Raw genomic sequence first — 20,921 nt, 5'->3', positions numbered from 1 at the left:
GATTAAAATGAGATATACATATAAATTATTATCAAAGTGTTTTTCTTATAGCAAAAACTTAGTAACTTTTAGCTATTAGTCCATTACTTTTTTTTTTTTTTTTTTGCGGTACGCGGGCCTCTCACTGTTGTGGCCTCTCCCGCTGCGGAGCACAGGCTCCAGACGCGCAGGCTCAGAGGCCATGGCTCACGGGCCCAGCCGCTTCGCGGCATGTCGGATCTTCCCAGACCGGGGCATGAACCGGTGCCCCCTGCATCGGCAGGCGGACTCTCAACCACTGCGCCACCAGGGAAGCCCTAGTCCATTACTTTTAAAGTAATACATTTGCAGAAACCAAGAAAATCCTGAATGGTTACAGGAAGGAAACAAACCCCTTTCATTCCTGTTGGACTTGTTAAATTGCTCTTTTCTCAGAACATACTAAATGATGAGTGAATATTGCTCAAATTTTACTTTGTAAGTAATTATTGACTGATTTTACATAGAAAGAAGAGGGAAGAAAATCATGTTTTCCTAGTTTTGTCTCTTTAGAGTCAAATGTCCTCGGCTGTACAAATCAGTCCTCTCCATAATCTAATTCTAGGTTAACTGACATAGCTTCATAGGGTCAAGAGCCAGAAATTATATAGCAAAGCTGGATTTCTACACTGAAATACAAATCCCAAGAGCTGGCACTCCTAAACACAGTGTTTGGAAAATTACTCACATGCATATCTTTGATGAAAGGACTTTTGATATTGCAGGACAACCTGGCATCATCGATGTTTCCAATGCAGAAGGGCTCCCTGAACCTCCTGCGGCAGAAATGGGAATCCAGCGATTACCAGAAAAATGAGTGTAGTCCCAGGGGCAGTCGTTGCAGGCTCTTCCAGCCTCAAGAAAACAAATTGCTTGAACCTGAAGGAGAGGCAGCTTCAATGCCTGGACCTCCAGATCCCCCAAATCTGCCCCGCAGTGTCGGAGAAGAGATGTTGAGCTCAGAGCCTGAAGAGAAGTTTCCTGAGGACAAGAGTGACAACTCTAGGGACTATGGCCAGCCAGAAGTGCTGAAGGAGGATTCCTTGAGTGGTCGGCGCAGGATCGAACGCTTCTCCATCGCCCTTGATGAGCTGAGGAGTGTGTTTGAAGCTCCTAGGAGTGGAAACAGACAAGCTGGACCAGCTGAGTATGGCCAGAAGGTAAGGAGCCGTTGATTCGGAGTTCAAATTTACAGTAGACAAGTAAGGCATCTTGCCTAGTCTGCGATTTATTTCTAAGCATGTAATTTTTTTCCCCCTCGCTGCTATTCTAGACAGATGTCCTGAAGCAACCATGTAATACAGTGTGAAATGTGGCATCCTCTTTTATTGACTTCCTCTATGGTCTGTTCCAATGGGGACCCGACCTCCTTTCACTCCCACAAAAACAGCTCTGATAGGCCCTTTTATACTGATGTTTCTTTATGTACGTGCCTTGTTTCCACAACTAAGTTGTAAGTTCCTTAGGGGCAAGGACAATTTCTTACCTGTCTTTGTACTTCAAACATCTAACAAATGGTGCTGCATTAAGCTAGAACTCCACGAGGATTTATCAGTAATGATGGTGAAATGGAACAAGTGAAGGCTCTGGAACCAGCAGTGACCTAGATTTTAATCCTGAAACCTGCTATTTACTTCTCTAGCTGCATGACACTTAACCTCGTGAATATAAATGTGTTAATCTGCTACTTCCCAGGGATCTTGTGAGAATTATCTATAATATGTGTATACCCACTGAGCATACAGTCTGGAATATTTTGTGGTAGGTGATGATTATGCCTCAGTGATTATGGTATATTATAATGTCACATATAAAATATGTCTATTAGCTAAATGGTACATTTAATCAAATGCAGGAAATAGGATTAGCAACATTATTAACGAAGACCACATTTATACTTCTGTTGTCAATTAAAAGCAACTACTGTTTAAACTAAATCGCTTGAAGTTTTTACACTCATTAGGGCCCCTACATAAGAGAGTATAGTTGAATTTCATAAAGAATTAATAAATGATCTCAGGTTTTCCATTGGGAAGCAAACTCCATGCTCTGTTCTTTTTCCTTTTTTAACCTAGTGACAGCTAACAGGGAGGCACAGTCCTGTTCTTGTTAATGGATAACTAGCCTTCATTGAAGTCTTCACAGAAACAGAAAAATTTTCAAAATAAATTATTTTGCTAATGGTTGCTCCCATGTTTTGTACTGGGACATATACAGTAGTTATGATGAGACCGTTCTTGTGTATCAAGTAACTCAGCTTGGTTTAATGAGAATAAGGAATATGAAGTTATATTTATGAGGTTATGTTGAAACTAGATGATTTTTCAAAAAATACAACCGCTTACCAATCTCCAGTTTGAGGACTTTGTTTCCCTCCTTTTTATTCTACAGGTGCAATCCTCTTTGTTTATGGCTTTATGATATTTTTTAGTTGGATGTCTAGGGATTGGGGTACACTTTAATGTAGATATTTACAATGTCATTTATTTTTATCTTAATGAATTAAGAAAAGTAAAGCCACAGAAAAGAGTTTCCATTCACTCTCTGTTGACTTTAGTGTAACAATTTTGACATTTACTCAAGATAACTGACAAAAGAAATGGCCAAAGGTAGAAGTCGTCATCCTTATAAATTATGTAATATAACCCATCCTCATCCGGAGCAGTACAAAATAGTAAAAAAAAAAAAATGAAACATTAATAAGGGTTTCTGGTTGAAATATGAGATTCCTACTATTGGTATGCTATGTGATTTTTGGATCTGGTGCCTATAAAAATAATTATGGAAAGAAGTCAGATATGTGAAAACACTGGTTTACAAAAATGAAATTTGGTTAACATTTATTTATTTATTTATTTATTTATGGCTGTGTTGGTTCTTCGTTTCTGTGCAAGGGCTTTCTCTAGTTGCGGTGAGCAGGGACCACTTTTCATCGCGGTGCACAGGCCTCTCACTGTCGCGGCCTCTCTTGTTGCGGAGCACAAGCTCCAGACGCGCAGGCTCAGTAGTTGTGGCTCACGGGCCTAGTTGCTCGGTGGCATGTGGGATCTTCCCAGACCAGGGCTCAAACCCGTGTCCCCTGCATTAGCAGGCAGATTCTCAACCACTGCGCCACCAGGGAAGCCGGTTAACATATTTAATATGCTGTGTTCTGTGTATTCTAAGGTACTATGCCATAATATGGTATTGCCCTAAATGTATGAAACATGGATTGTACATTTAGAAATTTCTCATCTGCAGAGACACACATGAATTTTAGAATAATTTTATATAAATGAATGTTAATGTTTGCAGAACTCTCTATATAAATTCCATATGACTTCTAGAAGAAGAAGGAAAAAAGGAAAAGAAAAATGAGAATCCAATGAGGAATTAACTTACTTTCCTCCAGTGAATCATTTTATGATGTTACTAAGTGAAAAGAGTCCTAGCTCCCCTTAATTTAAAATTATATATTTCATGCAAAAGCTTAGTAATTATATACAACTTAACCCTTAACCCTTTATTTCTATAGATCTTTCTTCTTTCTCATATCAGTACTTTCTGTTATTATTATAAATTAATAACAGTTATTTGCATAAATTATCCAAAAATATTCTAGCTACTTTATAACACTGATGCTTATATTTATGGAAACTCTCTGTTGAGATACTGGTGATGTGGGGAAAGATATTCAATATTTATGATATTTAAAGCAAGGACAGGAAATAATTACAGATAAGAAAAGTTCTTGCAATTAGCAGATCATCTCATCAATAATAAATAAGAACTGCATTTTAATGTTGCTGTAGAAGAAAACTTCAGCAAAAGGCACTTGTTAAGACAAAGTTCATAAAATTATTGAAGTTCAGTCTAAGTTTACAGAATTTTTAAAGGCATGGAATGTTTTATATATATGTATATGTATTTACAGATATGCACATAAAGATATTTGTTTAAAGCATTTTCAGTGAACATAGGAGAAACATGTCTTTATTTATTAAAAAGTCTCCATTAACAGATAGTTTAGAAAAGTATTTTGTTAATTGGAAAAAGAAACTATAAGAGCCAATATTATTTTCTATAAGTAGGTAAGCTCATAAAAGAGAGATGATCTCAACCCCTAAAAGTATTCACTGTATTCCAGAGCTTTTGTTAAAACAATTTATCCTAATATAATTGCAATAGAAAATTAATGAGAAAATCTTAAAATAATTTGCCAGCTGACATTTTATAATTTCCAAAGTGAGACACAACCTATTGTTATCATTTCTAAAACACCTTATAAAGGTAACTTTGAATGAACTTTTAAACTGAAGATTTTTATGCTCATGAGGCAGACTGTAATTCAAAGACATAAATTCCCACAGACATTATCCCAAATAAATGGTATGGAACATGATTTTAAAAGAGTTTTTAAGAATTTTACAAGAATCTAAGATTATAAATTTTGGAGAGAATGTCATATCCACTTGGAACACTAAGAAATATTAAACTGTTATTATATAAGGCAATGTATCCATTAGCATTTGCTGTGTAACAAGCCACCCCAAAATTAGCAGCTGTAAACAATAAGCATTTGTGATTGCTTACAAGTCTCTGGTGAGCTGGGAAGTTTATCTAGTGTTTTCTGGTCTCCCTCATACATCTATGGTCAGTGGCCAAGTCAGCAGGGGTCTGGCTAGTCTAGGATGGCTACAGAGCTGGGACAACTCAGCTCTGCCCCATGTGGTCTTTCCTCCTCCAGCAGGTTGCCCAGATTTATGCCCAGGTCATAGAAGTTTCAAGAAAAATAGTGGAACTTCCCGAGGCCTCTGGAGGTCTTTGCTCAGAACTTACACATCATTTCTCCATATTCTATTTGCCAAAATAGTCACAAAACAAGCCAGATTTTAATGTGCTGAAATATACTTCACCTCTTGATAGGAGGAGTTGTAAACTTACATTTGCAAAGGTAAACAGGTACAAGGAGAGGAACAATTGGAGCTACTTTGTAAACAATCTACCACAGGCAAGTTTACTTAAATACATTGAAGAATCAGAGTGGTTTAATATATCATGAATTAATGCAAATATTAGGAGGAGGACCTTACACAAAAGGATCCATGTTGACAATTATTTGTGGATAAAATTCATGTCTTATTCTTCTCTTAGATTCAGTTAATTGACTACAGAGATGATAATTATTGTGGAAGGCAGAATAGTGGCTTCCCAAAGATGTCCACATCCTGATCCCCAGAACCTGTGAATATGTTACTGATACGGCAAAAGGAACTTTGAAATGTGATTAAGTTAAGGATCTTGAGATGCAAAGATTCTCCCGAAGTATACCAGGTGGAAACCGGGTCTTTATAAGAGGGAGGCAGGAATGTCAGAGTGAGAGATAATCAGAGGAGATATGATGACAGAAGCAGAGATGGGAGTAGTATAGGGCCATGACCCAAGCAATGTGGGCAGCCTCTAGAAACTGGAAAAAGCAAGGAAAACAGTTCCCCCCTAGAGGACCCTGAAGGAATGCTGCCCTAAAGACATTTTGACTTTAGCCCAGTGACACTAACTTCAGACTTTGATATCCAGTACTATAAGATCATAAGTTTGTGTTGTTTTAAACAACACAAATTTGTGTAGTGGTAATTTGTTACAGCAGCTATAGGAAACTAACACAGTTATATTGTAGGCTCTTCAAACATTGTTAAAAATGGTTGGGTAGTATATGATTTTGAGTTTTCCTTTGTTCTTCCCTGATGAACATATTCCTATGTTTCAAAATCAGATCTTGGCTTTCTTCTACATGTAGTCGATGATATGAACGCTTGTAACTTTAAGTAACCAGGCAACATTAATAAATATTAGTTTGGGATGATCTGTATTTGATATGCAACACATAGTCACCTAAAAGGATGAATTTATCAGGAAAGTTTGGCAAAATTATTACTACTACTACTACACTACTATAATAAAAGAAGAAGAAAAGAAAGAATACTTTAAGGGAACAAATAAACACAAAGCACTTGTGAGACACACTTGCTTTAGTTCATGTTTCTTCTATGGATGATAGAATTTATATGGAATATACACACAATGTTTAAACAAAATCAACTCTTAACTCTGGGTAGTAAGTTCTGAATAGCAGCAGTGTTTAGACTAATTTGGAGCAGAACAGGTTGTACAAGTTCTTCCTTCTTTTTCTAAGTTCCTAGTTGCTGTCCATAATGCTGGGACAGTGAGACCACTGAGCAAGCCCCCCTAAAGGATCACTTCAGCCTTCACTGTGATCCCAGTGTAAATAAGGGGTTTCTTGCTTCAGTTAATAATTAATTTTTGCCTTTATTCCATTCATGTTTTTAGACTCCAAATAGTAAATGATCTGATTTTCACAGATTACTTAGTGACTTACTTGTGTTTTTAATGCACAGTTATGATCTTTCTCAAAAATCTCACTCACTTATGCAATCAGGTTGAATTTACCTAATGTTCCAGCAGAGACTGTTGCTCTAATTTACTTAGGCCCTAAGTTGACATAGAGCATTCAAACATGAGCTGAACTTGATCAAACCCAGGAAGCACAATCACCCTATTCTAGCTAGTTGTGCTGCCTCAGAATGCATTAATTTGATCTATTGTATGATTGGAGGATTAAAGGAGAACATGGAAGACACAGGCTAAGGGACTATGGACCTACATGTGCATCAGTGATTGAAAAGGATATAAACAATTAAATATGGCATAGTTTCCAGAATGTTATTTTCATTCCCTCCAATAATCAAAGCCTCTGGTTTTTCATTTAATGACCAATTTTTCATCTCCTACTTTTTAGTTCTGCATAAAATCAAGCCTTTAAAAGCACAGGTGAGTCATGGCTTGCAGTTTGCTTCCACTACAAAATCACTTCATTAGATGCTTGAACTTATATTTGCTCCTTACACTTGGGCATGTGGGGACTCAGGGATTAATTTATCTTTAATCTCAGAGAGCAAGAAGCACTACTCTTTGCAGGCAGTTACTTTTGTCACAACCTATGATTCTCCATCTCCCACCCTCCTGTCTCTCCAGTATTTCTGAAATAATTTCTGTCAAGCGTGATGTATTTTGTAAAAGCATCTAACGAGATGGAGGTTAGTACAGTCTTGAAAATTATTGCTGAAATATCTGTCCACCAAACTCTCAAAAATATAGAGATAAATATATTTTTTCCTATGGAAAGAGTTTTAAAGATCTTTGAAGAAAGAAAATATATTTTCCTTTGCCTGAAAAATGAGCAAGTAGATTTTGTAGAACTGAATAAATAGTTTAATGAGATCACTCCTTTATTTTTTCTGTTAGAGGATATATTATACAGAATTGTAATTTTCATTTCAGCATAGCATATAAAAGCATATTTGGTGACAAAGGATCAGCTGGAAACCTTGGCTCGGCTACTCCTCATTGTGTGAACTTGAATGAGTTATTTCACCTCATTAATCCTTAATTTCACACCTATAAAATAAGGAAATTAATACAGCACAGGATTTTTGTGAAGATAAAGTTATATAACACCTGAAAGAGAAGAGGTATTTAAGAGGTAGCACCAAATGAAATTTAAGAAATAACACACACACACACACACACAAAAGAAATAACACCAAATAGCACCAAATTAATATTTCTTCGATTTTCTCTTCTCCAGTATCATTTGTGTAGCTCAGTAAATGTCCTCAGAGAAAATATTTAATCTCAATGGGCTTTTGTTTTCTCACCTAAAGGCAGAAGCTTACACTCTATGGTTTCTAAAATTGGAAAAGTGCTTTGGGCGAAGCAGCTTTTATTTCAGTCTGACAACACCTTAGTCTTTTGCAAAGGCCCCACTAGAAGGGCTCTCGCCGAGTGGAGCAAATGTTAATGAAGCTTTCCAACATGGGTTACAATCCCATTTTGAGATGAAAAGACAATTTGTTAAATTACAGTTTTCAAAGCTTTATTAAGACCCTAGGCAGAGATATGTTTGCCACCTTCATTGTTCTTTCCGATTAAGAGAAGTCACTGGTGCTTAGTCAAAAATCCAAATCCGAAAGAGATGAGACTTACATGGTATAAAAGTGTTTATTGTATTCACACACACACACATACACAGAACAAATTAAACTTGGACTTCAAAGACACCACAAGGATGGGCCATATTTTGTTTCATTTTGTGCTGCTTTTTCTTCACAATATAATTTGTTTTTCCAGATATTTTTAGTGTTCTTTGGTTGTTCTTTTCCTCCATTTACATGTTTATTATTTTACTGCCTCCTGTGCAGTTTTATGTTAGTTGAAGAAAAGATAGCTCTGTGATCTGATGGTAACATTCCCAACTGAACATATCTGTGTGCCCTTAAAGACTTTCTGAGGAAACTGCCATCTCGTCTCATGTGTGTCTTGCAGTGATATATGCAGTCACAATATGACTGTAGAGAATGTAGTGCCAGTAACCACAGAAAGATGTTAAGCAATATTGACTCACCTTCAACTGGGAGAACTGCTGTCAGGTCATGGATTGGCATTCTTTGATATTTTACTTGAAAAACTAGTGAGGATTTGCACCCTTGTGTTATAAGAAAATTGATACCAGCTCTGCTGCCTCTGCTGCAAACCCACTTTCTTTTACCCACCCTGTCTCCCCCTGATGCTTAGCCGACATTTCTTCTTAGTGACTGAATTAATTCTGTGAGTCCCACACATGACTCTTTTTCCCCTTTCCTGTCCTCCCATGGCTGATTTTCATATGCTACCAGGTTTTTTTTTTTTTACCTTACCATCAGGATAAGCTAAAAGGAGAAATAAAGAAAACATTACATTGGGAAGGATGCTTAAATAGGGAGAATTTTGGTTTTTATTCAGGGCCTTTGTCTCCACCAAGGGCCATGGAAATGACATTCTAATCACTGAACCAGCAGTCCAAATGCCATCTCATCCTCACCTTCTCCCTCTCCCTAGCCCACATCTGGTCACCTCCAGAGACTATGTCAAAGCAGTTTTGTCAGAACTGAGTTAATGAGATGAACACTTGATCTGGCATCTCAAAGCATGAAGCTGAGTGCTAGACAGCGCCTGACAGACAACTGGTCCAACAGGCATTTGGGCGCCTCTTTCCAGACCAAATGGAAAGACTGGCTCAAGGCTTTGATCAAGTAAACCCCAATCCTCATCATCACTAAGCCCAACCTCACAGTCAGTGTCACATCGCAATGGCACCTTGCCCAAGGGTTCCTGACCAGGTACTGAGCAACTGGCTCTGGCCCAAAGGCTGTGCAGAGGGGAGACTGCCCTAAGCCAAAATAGGGCAGTGAACTGCATACATGTGGGCCAGAAATCTATAGCCTTCTAGGAGAAGGAAGGCCCCAGGGCAGCACCTGGGGCTTCAAGCATGGAACCCTGGGGCCACAATCTGATGTCTACTAAGGTCCAAGTCTACAGCCAGCCGAACGCACCATTCCACTGCATATCCTTGGGGCCAATTGCTCCTGCAGGCACCTGCAAGGTGTTTAGAATTTGTCACAGGAGACCAGTGATGCTTGTTCCTGGAACCTTTGCCCCGAAGAACAGCCTCAGGGCTTTGCCTCTCTTTCTAATAACACAGGGATCCCTTCCACAGCACTCTGACAGCTAAACTTCCATGTAGTGTGGACAGACTCAGGAAACACACACACACACACACACACACACACACACACACAAAACAAACTCCAAGTGATCAAAATTAATATCACCAGTAATAAGATATATTGATATCATGTACCCCCTGAATGTACTATAAAGGGCAAAATACCACTCCTATGGTATTCTTGCCAAAACTATGTAATCTCAGTTTAATCATGAGAAACATCATTTAAACCCATGTATACGGGGATGATATAAAGCAGCTGGCCATTACTCTTCAAAAGTGGTAAGGCCATGCTGGACAAATACTGCGAAACCGCCACAGATTGGAGGAGACTAAAGAGATGTGATAACTAAATTGAGGACGGGATCTTTGAATCGTGGGCCAGAAAAGAGGGCCTTAGTGGGAAAGTTGGTGAAATTCTAATAAGGTCTACATATTGCTTGGCTTCACAGTCATACTGTGACTAAATAAAATGTTAAGATTAGGGAAAGCTGAACAAATGGTATTTGGGAATCTCTGTATTCTTGCAACTTTCCCATAAGTATAATGTTATTTCAAAATAAAAAATTAAATAAATATTATGATCATTCTTGAGGCGTTAGCACTGTGGAGTGGAGGATTATGGCCTCTTTTGTCCTGATTTTTCCAAACCTCACAGGTTTATTATTTTTATATCCCTTTGTAGACCATGATTCCTAGCTCACTACTCCTGTACTTCTAAAACTTTGGAAGTTTTAGCCATTTAATCTCTGCCTATAATCTCAGATTCTCTGCAATTAATTGTTTTTCTAGCAAGGAGAATTTAAGGAGCCTAATCAGTAGTTCAGAAGCTGAGTGTTATGGACAGCTCTGTAGTTAGATCAGCTTTAAATTTATACCCCAATTCCACTCACTGAGTTTCACTACATTTTCAGAAGTAGAGTGCTTGCCTTGTTTTTATTGTAGCTGTAGGAGGTGTTGCTGTTATTTAAACTGTTGGTTCTGTCTTGATTATAGTCCTTCTAAGTCATTGCATCAAATTCAAGAAACTCAAATTATCTCTCGTCTCAGACTCAAACTCCAGGAACTATAACTACTATTGCCGTTCTGTTGCTGATTTGACAGCAAACTTCAATCTGTAGAATACATTGCCAGCCCCTCCAAAATGTTCACCCTCTTTTTGGTGTATAAAATAGTTTTTTGATAGATTTCCCAATGCTCCTAAAATATCTTCCTTCTCTTTGGAGCTAGCCCCTCTGATGCCAACTTTCTTAATTTCATAGGCTCCCCTATCTGGTCTTTCTTACTGAGTACCAATCCCCAGGGTTGATATAGTAAAGCCTTCTTTAATGTAGTTGCCTGGTTTATTCCTCAAGTGAAGTTCTTTAACTGAACTTAGAAGTCTGGAATCATTTGAAAGGGTTGAAATTCAAGATATTTAGCATGAAGTGCACTGGAGGCACTGATAATTCAGAATGGATGTGGCTATTACAACAGGTACAGTCACCCTGGTACCCTCTTCCTGGATATCAACCAGCCTTTAGACACCAAACTGTACTTTTATTTTAGCACCTGTTTTGCACTCACTATACTGTGTGTGGAAATCAAATGGTTAATACATTTTCCTACTTGGAAAGCTATTTCTTTGTTTAATGTGTAGTGGTAAGTGAACGCAATGAGTTTCAAACACCTGAAACAAATTCAATCTCCGTTAATGTTTCTCATCTACACCTACTACCAAATATGATTTATGGTACTTAATAGTGTACTAACTTGTTTTATGTCAATGTAAAGTCATTTATTAGACGCCATCAGACAGATTGCTCTAAACCATGGTAATACATCATAATGATGCAGTTCTCCCCCCACTGCCATTCATGGAGCCATGTCCGGAGCAAACATTTAAATTAATTAGAATGTTCTGATTTCAACCTTGATTAGATGTCAGAATCTTTTATTAATGATAAAGATGATATAAAATATATCCATTTCTGGTCATAATGATGTTATAATTTAATCTCTTTCCCATTTACCTTTATTTTTGAGTGCTGGGGCAATTTTTTTAAGATAAATTTATTTATTTATGGCTGTTTTGGGTCTTCATTGCTGCGTGCGGGCTTTCTCTAGTTGCGGTGAGTGGGGGCCACTCTTCGTTGTGGTGCGCGGGGCTTCTCATTGTCGTGGCTTCTCTTGTTGCAGAGCATGGGCTCTAGGCGCACGGGCTTCAGTAGTTGTGCCATGTGGGCCCAGTAGTTGTGGCTTGCAGGCTCTACAGCACAGGGTCAGTAGCTGTAGCACACGGGCTTAGTTGCTCTGCTGCATGTGAGATCTTCCCGGACCAGGGCTCAAACCCGTGTCTCCTGCATTGACAGGCAGATTCGTAACCACTGTGCCACCAGGGAAACCCCTAGGGCAATTTTTTTACTTGTGTTTTGAAATATGTTTGAAATTCTCATAGGAAAGGAAATTCAAAGTATAAAAAACAACAATAAAAACAAACAAAAATCAGGAGTACCACAGACAAATTTTCTTTCTCTTCCATAGCCTCATATACACACACACTAATACATAGGCTTTTAAAAATATATTTTATGTTTAAAAGTAAATTTGAGAGGATGTAGGGCATGTGTCAATGTCTCTAAAAACACTTATTTATCCAGGACCAGCAATTGTGTTTTCCCTGAGATATGTTTCAAGTTTGCTCTTTGGTTTATAGGTATAGCTTTTTTTGCAGGTCCCACGTATTTTTGATGTTATCCCTGAATGCCTCACCTCATCCTAACATTGGTCTGCCCCTAGACCCCTGGAGGATAAGGCACTGTGCTGCTGTGAATGGCTAGCAAGTACTAATTTTTAAACACAGTATTTGCCAGGTACTTTGTTGAAGGCTTCATGAGTATTGCTGCCCATTTAATACTCACAGTCATCTTAAATTCAGAACTATCATTATTCCCATTTTACAGCTGCAGGGTGGATAAGTTAAATAACTAGTCCAAGGATACACCATTGGCAAGTAACAGAGCAGGGATCTGAACCCAAGTCTATCTCAATCCAGAACCCATAATATTAATTACTACTCTCTGAGTGTTCTCTGGATTCATATTGGCCATTTTCATACAAGATCTCACAGCTGTATTTCTGGTATAAATGGATCTTAGCCAGTCATAGAAATCACACAACTCTTCAACTTTGTATACCACAAACACTACTTGATATACTCAGTTCTAAGACATTTTTTCGCATGTTAACATCTTTGAAATTGACATGCTTCTTGTAGTCAATGGCATTTCATAGTTTGCCGGGATTTTCCCCTTTTCTTAGAGGTGCATAAAATAATAATGTCATTTTACTTTGATAAAATATGGCATAAATAAACTTCATATTTCGAATAAATACATTTAAAAATAAATACATTAAAAAAATAAATACATTTAAATACATTTAAATAAATACATTTAAAAATGACCATTGTGTGCCAGCTATGTAAGCACTTGAAATATATTTTCTCTTTTAATTTTCATAACTACCCTATAAGGTAAGCTAGGACACCATCATCATTATGCAGATGAGAAAACAGAGGCTTAGTAAAAATAAACCCTCTTTGTCTAAGGTCCCTCTGTGAAGAGGTTGAAAACGGAATTGTCCAAACAGGCTGAGTCCAGAGGCTTTATTCTTTTTTTTTAATTAATTATTTATTTTGGCTGCGCCGGGTCTTAGTTGCTGCATGCAGGATCTTTTATTTGCGGCATTCAGACTTCTTAGTTGTGGGGTGCATGGGGGATCTAGTTCCCTGACCCGGGATTGAATCCTGGCCCCCTGCACTGGGAACATGGAGTCTTACCCACTGGACCACCAGGGAAGTCCCAGAGGCTTTATTACTAAAGGCTAGTTTTTGTATTATGTCTATTTGACTAATAGCGTTTAGAGTAAGCTGAAATTTTCTACTCTAATGAACAAGAAACTGTGCAAAATAACTTCCACACTAACAAGGAGCTTAATAAAGAAGTGAAAGCAATCAATGATGGCTTATTTATTTCTCCTTCAAGGGCTAGGAATAGAAGCAGAGATGATTTTAGTGTAACTTGACCCAAAGAAAGATATTTAGAGATATTTGAAGAAAAAGAGAGAGAAAAAGTGAGTTTTTTTTATATTCACTAGTTTTATTTTTGAGATTCCACATATAAGTGATATAACGCAGCATTTGTCTTTCTCTGACTTATTTCACTCAGCATAATACCCTCCAAGTACATTCATGTTATTGCAAACGGCAAAAGATCATTATTTTTTATGGCTGAGTAGTATTACATGTGTATGCATATATATATATATATATATATACACACACACACACACACATATACATATGTATACCACATCTTTATCCATCCATCTGTTGATGGACACTTGGATTGCTTTCATATCTTGGCAATTGTAAATAATACTGCTATGAACATTGACATGCATGTACCTTTTTGAATTAGTGTTTTCATTTTTTGGATAAATACCTAGGAGTGGAATTGCTGAGTCATTACGGTAGTTCGAGTTTTAGGTTTTTGCGAAACCTCCATTCTGTTATCCATAGTGGCTACACCAATTTACATTCCCACCAACAGTGTGCGAGGGTTCCCTTTTGAGACATTTTTTAAAAGAAAAGAAAAAAAAACTTTGCAGTTTATTTTAATACTCATTAGAAGGCAAATTCTCTAATTGATAAAATCTAAATGTAGAGGAACCCTCTAACTGTGAGAAATTTAGAAGCCTAAGAGCTGCTGAAGAAGGCAACAGAGAGGAGGAAGATAGTAGGTCAAGACCAAATAAAATTTTTTAAATTTAATGAACAGGAATATAGTCCGCTTCTTTCTGCTTTTTGTGCTTCTTTTTAATTCTCTGAATTACTTACTGTGGACAGTCGCTCAGATTCATTCTTCTCTTTCTGTGATTTCAATTTTTGACCCTATGTAGATGATGCTGACATGTTTATCTCAATCTTACCCTATTACCTCAGCTCTGTCCCCCCAGTGTTTAACTCATTCTGAAAACTTCCATGTGGATATTCTTCAACCACCTCAGAATGCCCAATTCTGAGCTCATTATTCTCCACCTAAATCAACTTCTTACCCAAAGCCCATATATTTTCAATGACAACACCTTGTGTGCAGTGACCAAGAGTTCTCTCTGATAGTTTAATTTATCCTGCTCATTCGCCTTCAACTCCACATTTCCCAATTTCTCTTTTCACTTTTCATTTATCACCTAGCCCTTGTCACTTCTTGCCTACGTTATTACATTACCTTCCTGTCTGGTATCTTAGTCCTTTATGGTAAACCTTTTATTATCCAGGCTTCATCTCAGTTATATAATCTCAGCTCTAATTTCCACTGTCATGGGCTTGTATACAATATCATATACTTATGTATGTCATCTACATACATTCTATTTTTTTTTGTCTTAAAAAGTACATTTTTTATACTGTCTTTCTTGAACTTTGTACATAAATTTGCTAACAGTACAGAACACTGGTTCTTCCTCAACACAGGTGATTCTGATCCAGTAGATATGATACGGATACCCAAACTTCACATTGTCAGTAACCACCCCGAGTGTTTCCCCTATGTGAATCTATTGATCTCATGTTTAGAAATACTGTCTTATACACTATAGCCATTTTTTAACTCTTTGCTGAATAATGAAGGTGTACAAGACATGCCCCCTCTGGTTTACAGTCAGCTGGTTCAAATTTCTCTCCATTTGGAGCAGTAGTGCTGGTATGCATGGTGCTGGAAGCAGTTAAGAGTGGGCATAGTATATTCTTTTTTCTTTTTTTTTTTAACATCTTTATTGGAGTATAATTGCTTTACAATGGTGTGTTAGTTTGTGCTGTATAACAAAGTGAATCAGCTATATGTATACATATATCCCCCATATATCTTCTCTCTTGTATCTCCCTCACATCCTCCCTATCCCACCCCTCTAGGTGGTCACAAAGCACTGAGCTGATCTCCCCGTGCCATGCGGCTACTTCCCACTAGCTATCTGTTTAACATTTGGTAGTGTATATATGTCCGTGCAACTCTCTCACTTCGTCCCAGCTTACCCTTCCCACTCTGCGCGTCCTCAAGTCCATTCTCTACATCTGCATCTTTATTCCTGTCCTGCACCTAGGTTCTTCAGAACCTTTTTTTTTTTTTTAAGATTCCATATATATGTGTTAGCATACGGTATTTGTTTTTCTCTTTCTGACTTACTTCACTCTGTATGACAGACTCTATGTCCATCCACCTCACTACAAATAACTCAGTTTTGTTTCTTTTTATGGCTGAGTAATATTCCATTGTATATATGTGCCACATCTTCTTTATCCATTCATCTGTTGATGGACACTTAGGTTGCTTCTATCTCCTGGCTATTGTAAATAGAGCTGCAATGAACATTGTAGTACATGACTTTTTTTGAATTATGGTTTTCTCAGGGTATATGCCCAGTAGTGGGATTGCTGGGTCATATGGTAGTTCTATTTTTAGTTTTTTAAGGAACCTCCATACTGTTCTCCATAGTGGCTGTATCAGTTTACATTCCCACCAACAGTGCAAGAGGATTCCCTTTTCTCCAGACCCTCTCCAGCATTTACTGTTTTTAGATTTTTTGATGATGGCCATTCTGACTGGTGTGAGGTGATACCTCATTGTAGTTTTTTTTGTTGTTGTTTCTGTTTTATTATTTTTATTGTTTCTACCTTTTATACTTTCAACCTGCATCTTTTTTTTTAAACATCTTTATTAGAGTATAATTGCTTTACAATGATGTGTTAGTTTCTGCTTTATAGCATAGTGAATCAGCTATACATATATCCACATATCTCCTCCCTCTTGCATCTCCCTCCCACCCTCCCTATCCCAACCCACTAGGTGGACACAAAGCACTGAGCTGATCTCCCTGTGCTATGTGGCTGCTTCCCACCAGCTATCTACTTTAGATTTGGTAGTATATATAAGTCCATGCCACTCTCACTTCGTCCCACCTTACCTTTACCCCTCCCCATGTCCTCCAAGTCCATTTTCTTCTTCTGCATCTTTATTCCTGTCCTGCCCCTAGGTTCATCATAAACTTTTTTTTTTTTTTTTTTTTTAGATTCCATATATATGTGTTAGACTACCATACTACCCAGCAATCCCACTACTGGGCATATACCCTGAGAAAACCGTAATTCAAAATGAGTCATGTACCACAATGTTCACTGCATCTCTATTTACAATAGCCAGGACATGGAAGCAACCTAAGTGTCCATCGGCAGAAGAATGGATAAAGAAGCTGTGGCACATATATACAATGGAATATTACTCAGCCATCAAAGGAAATGAAATTGAGTTATTTGTAGTGAGGTGGATTGACCTAGAGTCTGTCATACAGAGTGAATTAAGTCAGAACGAGAAAAAATATACCTTATGCTAACTCATTATAGTTTTGATTTGCATTTCTCTAATGATTAGTGATGTTGAGCATCCTTTCATGTGTTTGTTGGCAATCTGTATATCTTCTTCAGGGAAAGGTCTATTTAGGTTTTCTGCCCATTTTGGGATTGGGTTGTTTTTTTTTTTTTTTTTTTTTTGATATTGAGCTGCATGAGCTGCTTGTAAATTTTGGAGATTAATCCTATGTCAGTTGCTTCATTTGCAAATATTTTCTTCCATTCTAAGCATTGTCTTTTCATCTCATTTATGGTTTCCCTTGCTGTGCAAAAGCTTTTAAGTTTCATTAGGTCCCATTTGTTTATTTTTGTTTTTATTTCCATTTCTCTAGGAGGTGGATCAAAAAAGATCTTACTGTGATTTATGTCAAAGAGTGTTCTTCCTATGTTTTCCTTTAAGAGTTTTATACTGTCCAGTCTTACATTTAGGTCTTTAATCCATTTTGAGTTTATTTTTGTGTATGGTGTTAGGGAGTGTTCTAACTTCATTCTTTTACATGTAGCTGTCCAGTTTTACCATCACCATGTTTTGAAGAGGTTGTCTTTTCTCCACTGTATATTCTTGCCTCCTTTATCAAAAGTATAGTGACCATATGTACATGGACGTGTCTCTGGGCTTTCTGTCCTGTTCCATTGATCTATATTCCTGTTTTTGTGCCAGTACCATACTGTCTTGATTATTGTAGCTTTGTAGTATAGTTTGACGTCCGGGAGCCTGATTCCTCCAGCTCCATTTTTCTTTCTCACGATTGCTTTGGCTCTTCAGGTTCTTTTGTGTCTCCATACAAATTTTAAGATTTTTTGTTCTAGTTCTGTAAAAAATGCCATTAGTAATTTGATAGGGATTGCATTGAATCTGTAGATTGCTTTGGGTAGTAGAGTCATTTTTCACAATATTGATTCTTCCAATCCAAGAACATGGTATATCTCTCCATCTGTTGGTATCATGTTTAATTTCTTTCATCAGTGTCATAGTTTTCTGCATACAGGTCTTTTGCCTCCTTAGGTAGGTTTATTCCTAGGTACTTTATTCTTTTTGTTGCAGTGGTAAATGGGAGTATTTTCTTGATTTCACTCTCAGATTTTTCATCATTAGTGTATCGGAATGCAAGAGATTTCTGTGTATTAATTTTGTATCCTGCTACTTTACCAAATTCATTGATTAGCTCTAGTAGTTTTCTGGTAGCATCTTTAGGATTCTCTATGTATCGTATCATGTCATCTGCAAACAGTGACAGGTTTACTTCTTCCTTTCCAATTTGGATTCCTTTTATTTGCTTTTCTTCTCTGATTGCTGTGGCTAAAACTTCCAAAACTCTGTTGAATAATAGTGGTGAGAGTGGACAACCTTTTCTTGTTCCTGATCTTAGAGGAAATGGTTTCAGTTTTTCACCATTGAGAACAATGTTGGCTGTGGGCTTGTCATATATGGCCTTTATTATTTTGAGGTAAGTTCCCTCTATGCTTACTTTCTGGAGGGTTTTTATCATAAATGAGTGTTGAATTTTGTCAAAAGCTTTTTCTGCATCAATGAGATTATCATATGGTTTTTCTCCTTTTCTCCTTCAATTTGTTAGTATGTTTTATCACATTGATTAATTTGCGTATATTGAAGAATCCTTGCATTCCTGGTTTAAACCCCACTTGATCATGGTGTATGATCCTTTTAATGGGCTATTGGATTCTGTTTGCTAGTATTTTGTTGAGGATTTTTCCACCTATGTTCATCAGTGATTTTGGTGTGTAGTTTTCTTTTTTCATGACATCTTTGTCTGGTTTTGGTATCAGGGTGATGGTGGCCTCATAAAATGAGTTTCGGAGTATTCCTCCCTCTGATATATTTTGGAAGATTTTGAGAAGGATAGGTGTTAGCTCTTCTGTAAATGATTGATAGAATTTGCCTGTGAAGCCATCTGGTCCTGGGCTTTTGGTTGTTGGAAGATTTTTAATCACAGTCTCAATTTCAGTGCTTGTGATTGGTCTGTTTATATTTTCTGTTTCTTCCTGGTTCAGTCTCGGGAGTGCACTCTATTTTATAGTGCTGCATTTTCAATTACAGAGTCACTAACCATGTGTGGTTACTTTAACTGCAATTAATTAAAATTGAATTAAATTCAAAATTCATGTCCTTAGTCACATTAGCCATATTTCATGTTCTCAATAGCTATATGTAGCTAGTGTTTATTGTTTGGACAGCATGGGTATAAAGCATTTTCAACATCTCTGAAAGTTCTATTGGGCATTGCACTCTAGTAGCTCCTATACAGGGCTCTAACATCCCCAGTAAAATGCTCCTAGTGTTGGATGTGTTCTAGAATTCTTCTGGTGTATTCCAGTCTATATCTCTGCCTTTCCACTTCGTACTAATGACTCAGGTGGACTTTGCCTAACTTTCTCTTTTTGATTTTGCCCCTGAATGCTCAGCATACTGTACTGTTGGAACCTGTCCAAGGAGCAATACCAAGGGAAGGAGAAGCCAAGCCAATGTATCTACTTACAGTAATTTATTTATCATGAATGCTGAGCATGATATTGGGACTGATTTTAAGCCTATATTGGGTACAAATAATCTTCTTAAGCATGCTGGGCTGGATTTTCTTATTTAACAAAACTTTAAAAAATAATCTGTTTCCTTTCTTCCAGCTCTTTATTCCATGCAGACACCTGTCCAGTGGTGCTACCTTGGGGCCCTTTATGCCTATAGAAGGGTTCTTTAGTTTCCTCCAACTACCATGTCAAGATAATATTCCAGATGTTGATATTCACATTTTTAATAATAAACTTTATTTTTAGGGAAAAGAAAGTTTAGAGAAAAAAATGAGTAAAATACAGAGTTCCCATATCCCCTCTCCCTCCAACCTCCAGTTTCCCCTATTACGAACATCTTGCATTAGTGTGATATGTTTATTAAAATTGATGAGCCATTATTGGTACATTATTACTAACAAGTCCATAGCTTGCCATCATTTGGAATTCTCAGTATTTTGAATTTTAACCTTTCTAATAAGTGTATAGTGAGTGGCTTGATTTTTTTTCTACTTATTATGTCTTGCTTCTGCCCATTGGTGCTAAATTGACTTTAATTTTTCACTATAATTGGGTGTATCTAACTTTGGGGTATAAGTTTGTTTTGTTTTCTTTATTTATGACAAGATGCTCTTTTAGTTCTATTTTATATATTATTTTACTCTGTATCATTTCAAATTCAATTCCGCATTTTGCTGTTTAAGAATGAATTATACATATCTGATCTATACGGCAACAATATGTCCTGCTTTGTAGGAACAGTCCTGGTTTACATATGTTGCCGCAGCATAATTTTTAATAGAATTCTTTCCATTCTCAAAAGTGTCCCAGTTTGAGTGATAAATTATTTTACTACCTTGCTTGATTATCCACCTGGATTATAAGGCAAGAACACATCTTCTCTTCCTTTTCCTTCCCTCTGTTGTTTTTAACAGAGTGCCAAGCGTGTTGGGTGTACTCATTAAGTATCTTAGGAAGGGGTGCATGGAAAGCCCTTGTTAAAATGAGCTGGCTCTTTCAGGGTCTACTCTCCAGGTCATGTGCTTTAGCATTTCATCCTTAGGACTCAGCTTCAAGGTAACCTTATAGGAATTCTTCAGCCTGCACTGCCTATAGTTGTACTCCTTCTGCTGATTTGACAGCAGGTGTTTAATAACCTGATGTCATTTGTCCCTTGCATATGGTCAACTCAGCCAAAGCAATCTTTTCAGTGGCTGTGTGCCAGCTTCTCTGGGTTGGACACCCTGTGTTATTACTCTGTATGCCTTATAGATGACACTGGTGAAATTGTGCAGGAAATGGACATGAAGGAATTAATGCTACTTTTATAAC

The 20,921-nt window shown here is 37.3% G+C and overlaps 1 protein-coding gene across 1 annotated transcript; it reads left to right on the top strand.

The window, feature by feature from the left end:
• Positions 1 to 719: 719 nt before the first annotated feature.
• LOC309825376 (uncharacterized protein) lies at positions 720 to 1,193 on the top strand (the record flags this gene model as incomplete). Its single annotated transcript, XM_082658919.1, has 1 exon — positions 720 to 1,193. The coding sequence occupies one exon, from the start codon at positions 720 to 722 to the stop codon at positions 1,191 to 1,193; it is 474 nt and encodes a 157-aa protein (XP_082515045.1).
• Between the last annotated feature and the right edge of the window lie 19,728 nt (positions 1,194 to 20,921).

This window comes from Grampus griseus, assembly GCF_964374135.1.
Source record: "Grampus griseus genome assembly, chromosome: 7".
In the NCBI taxonomy this organism is placed as follows: Eukaryota; Metazoa; Chordata; class Mammalia; order Artiodactyla; family Delphinidae; genus Grampus; species Grampus griseus.
Note: the sequence above shows the minus strand (reverse complement) of the source record. Positions and strands in the feature narration are given on the sequence as shown.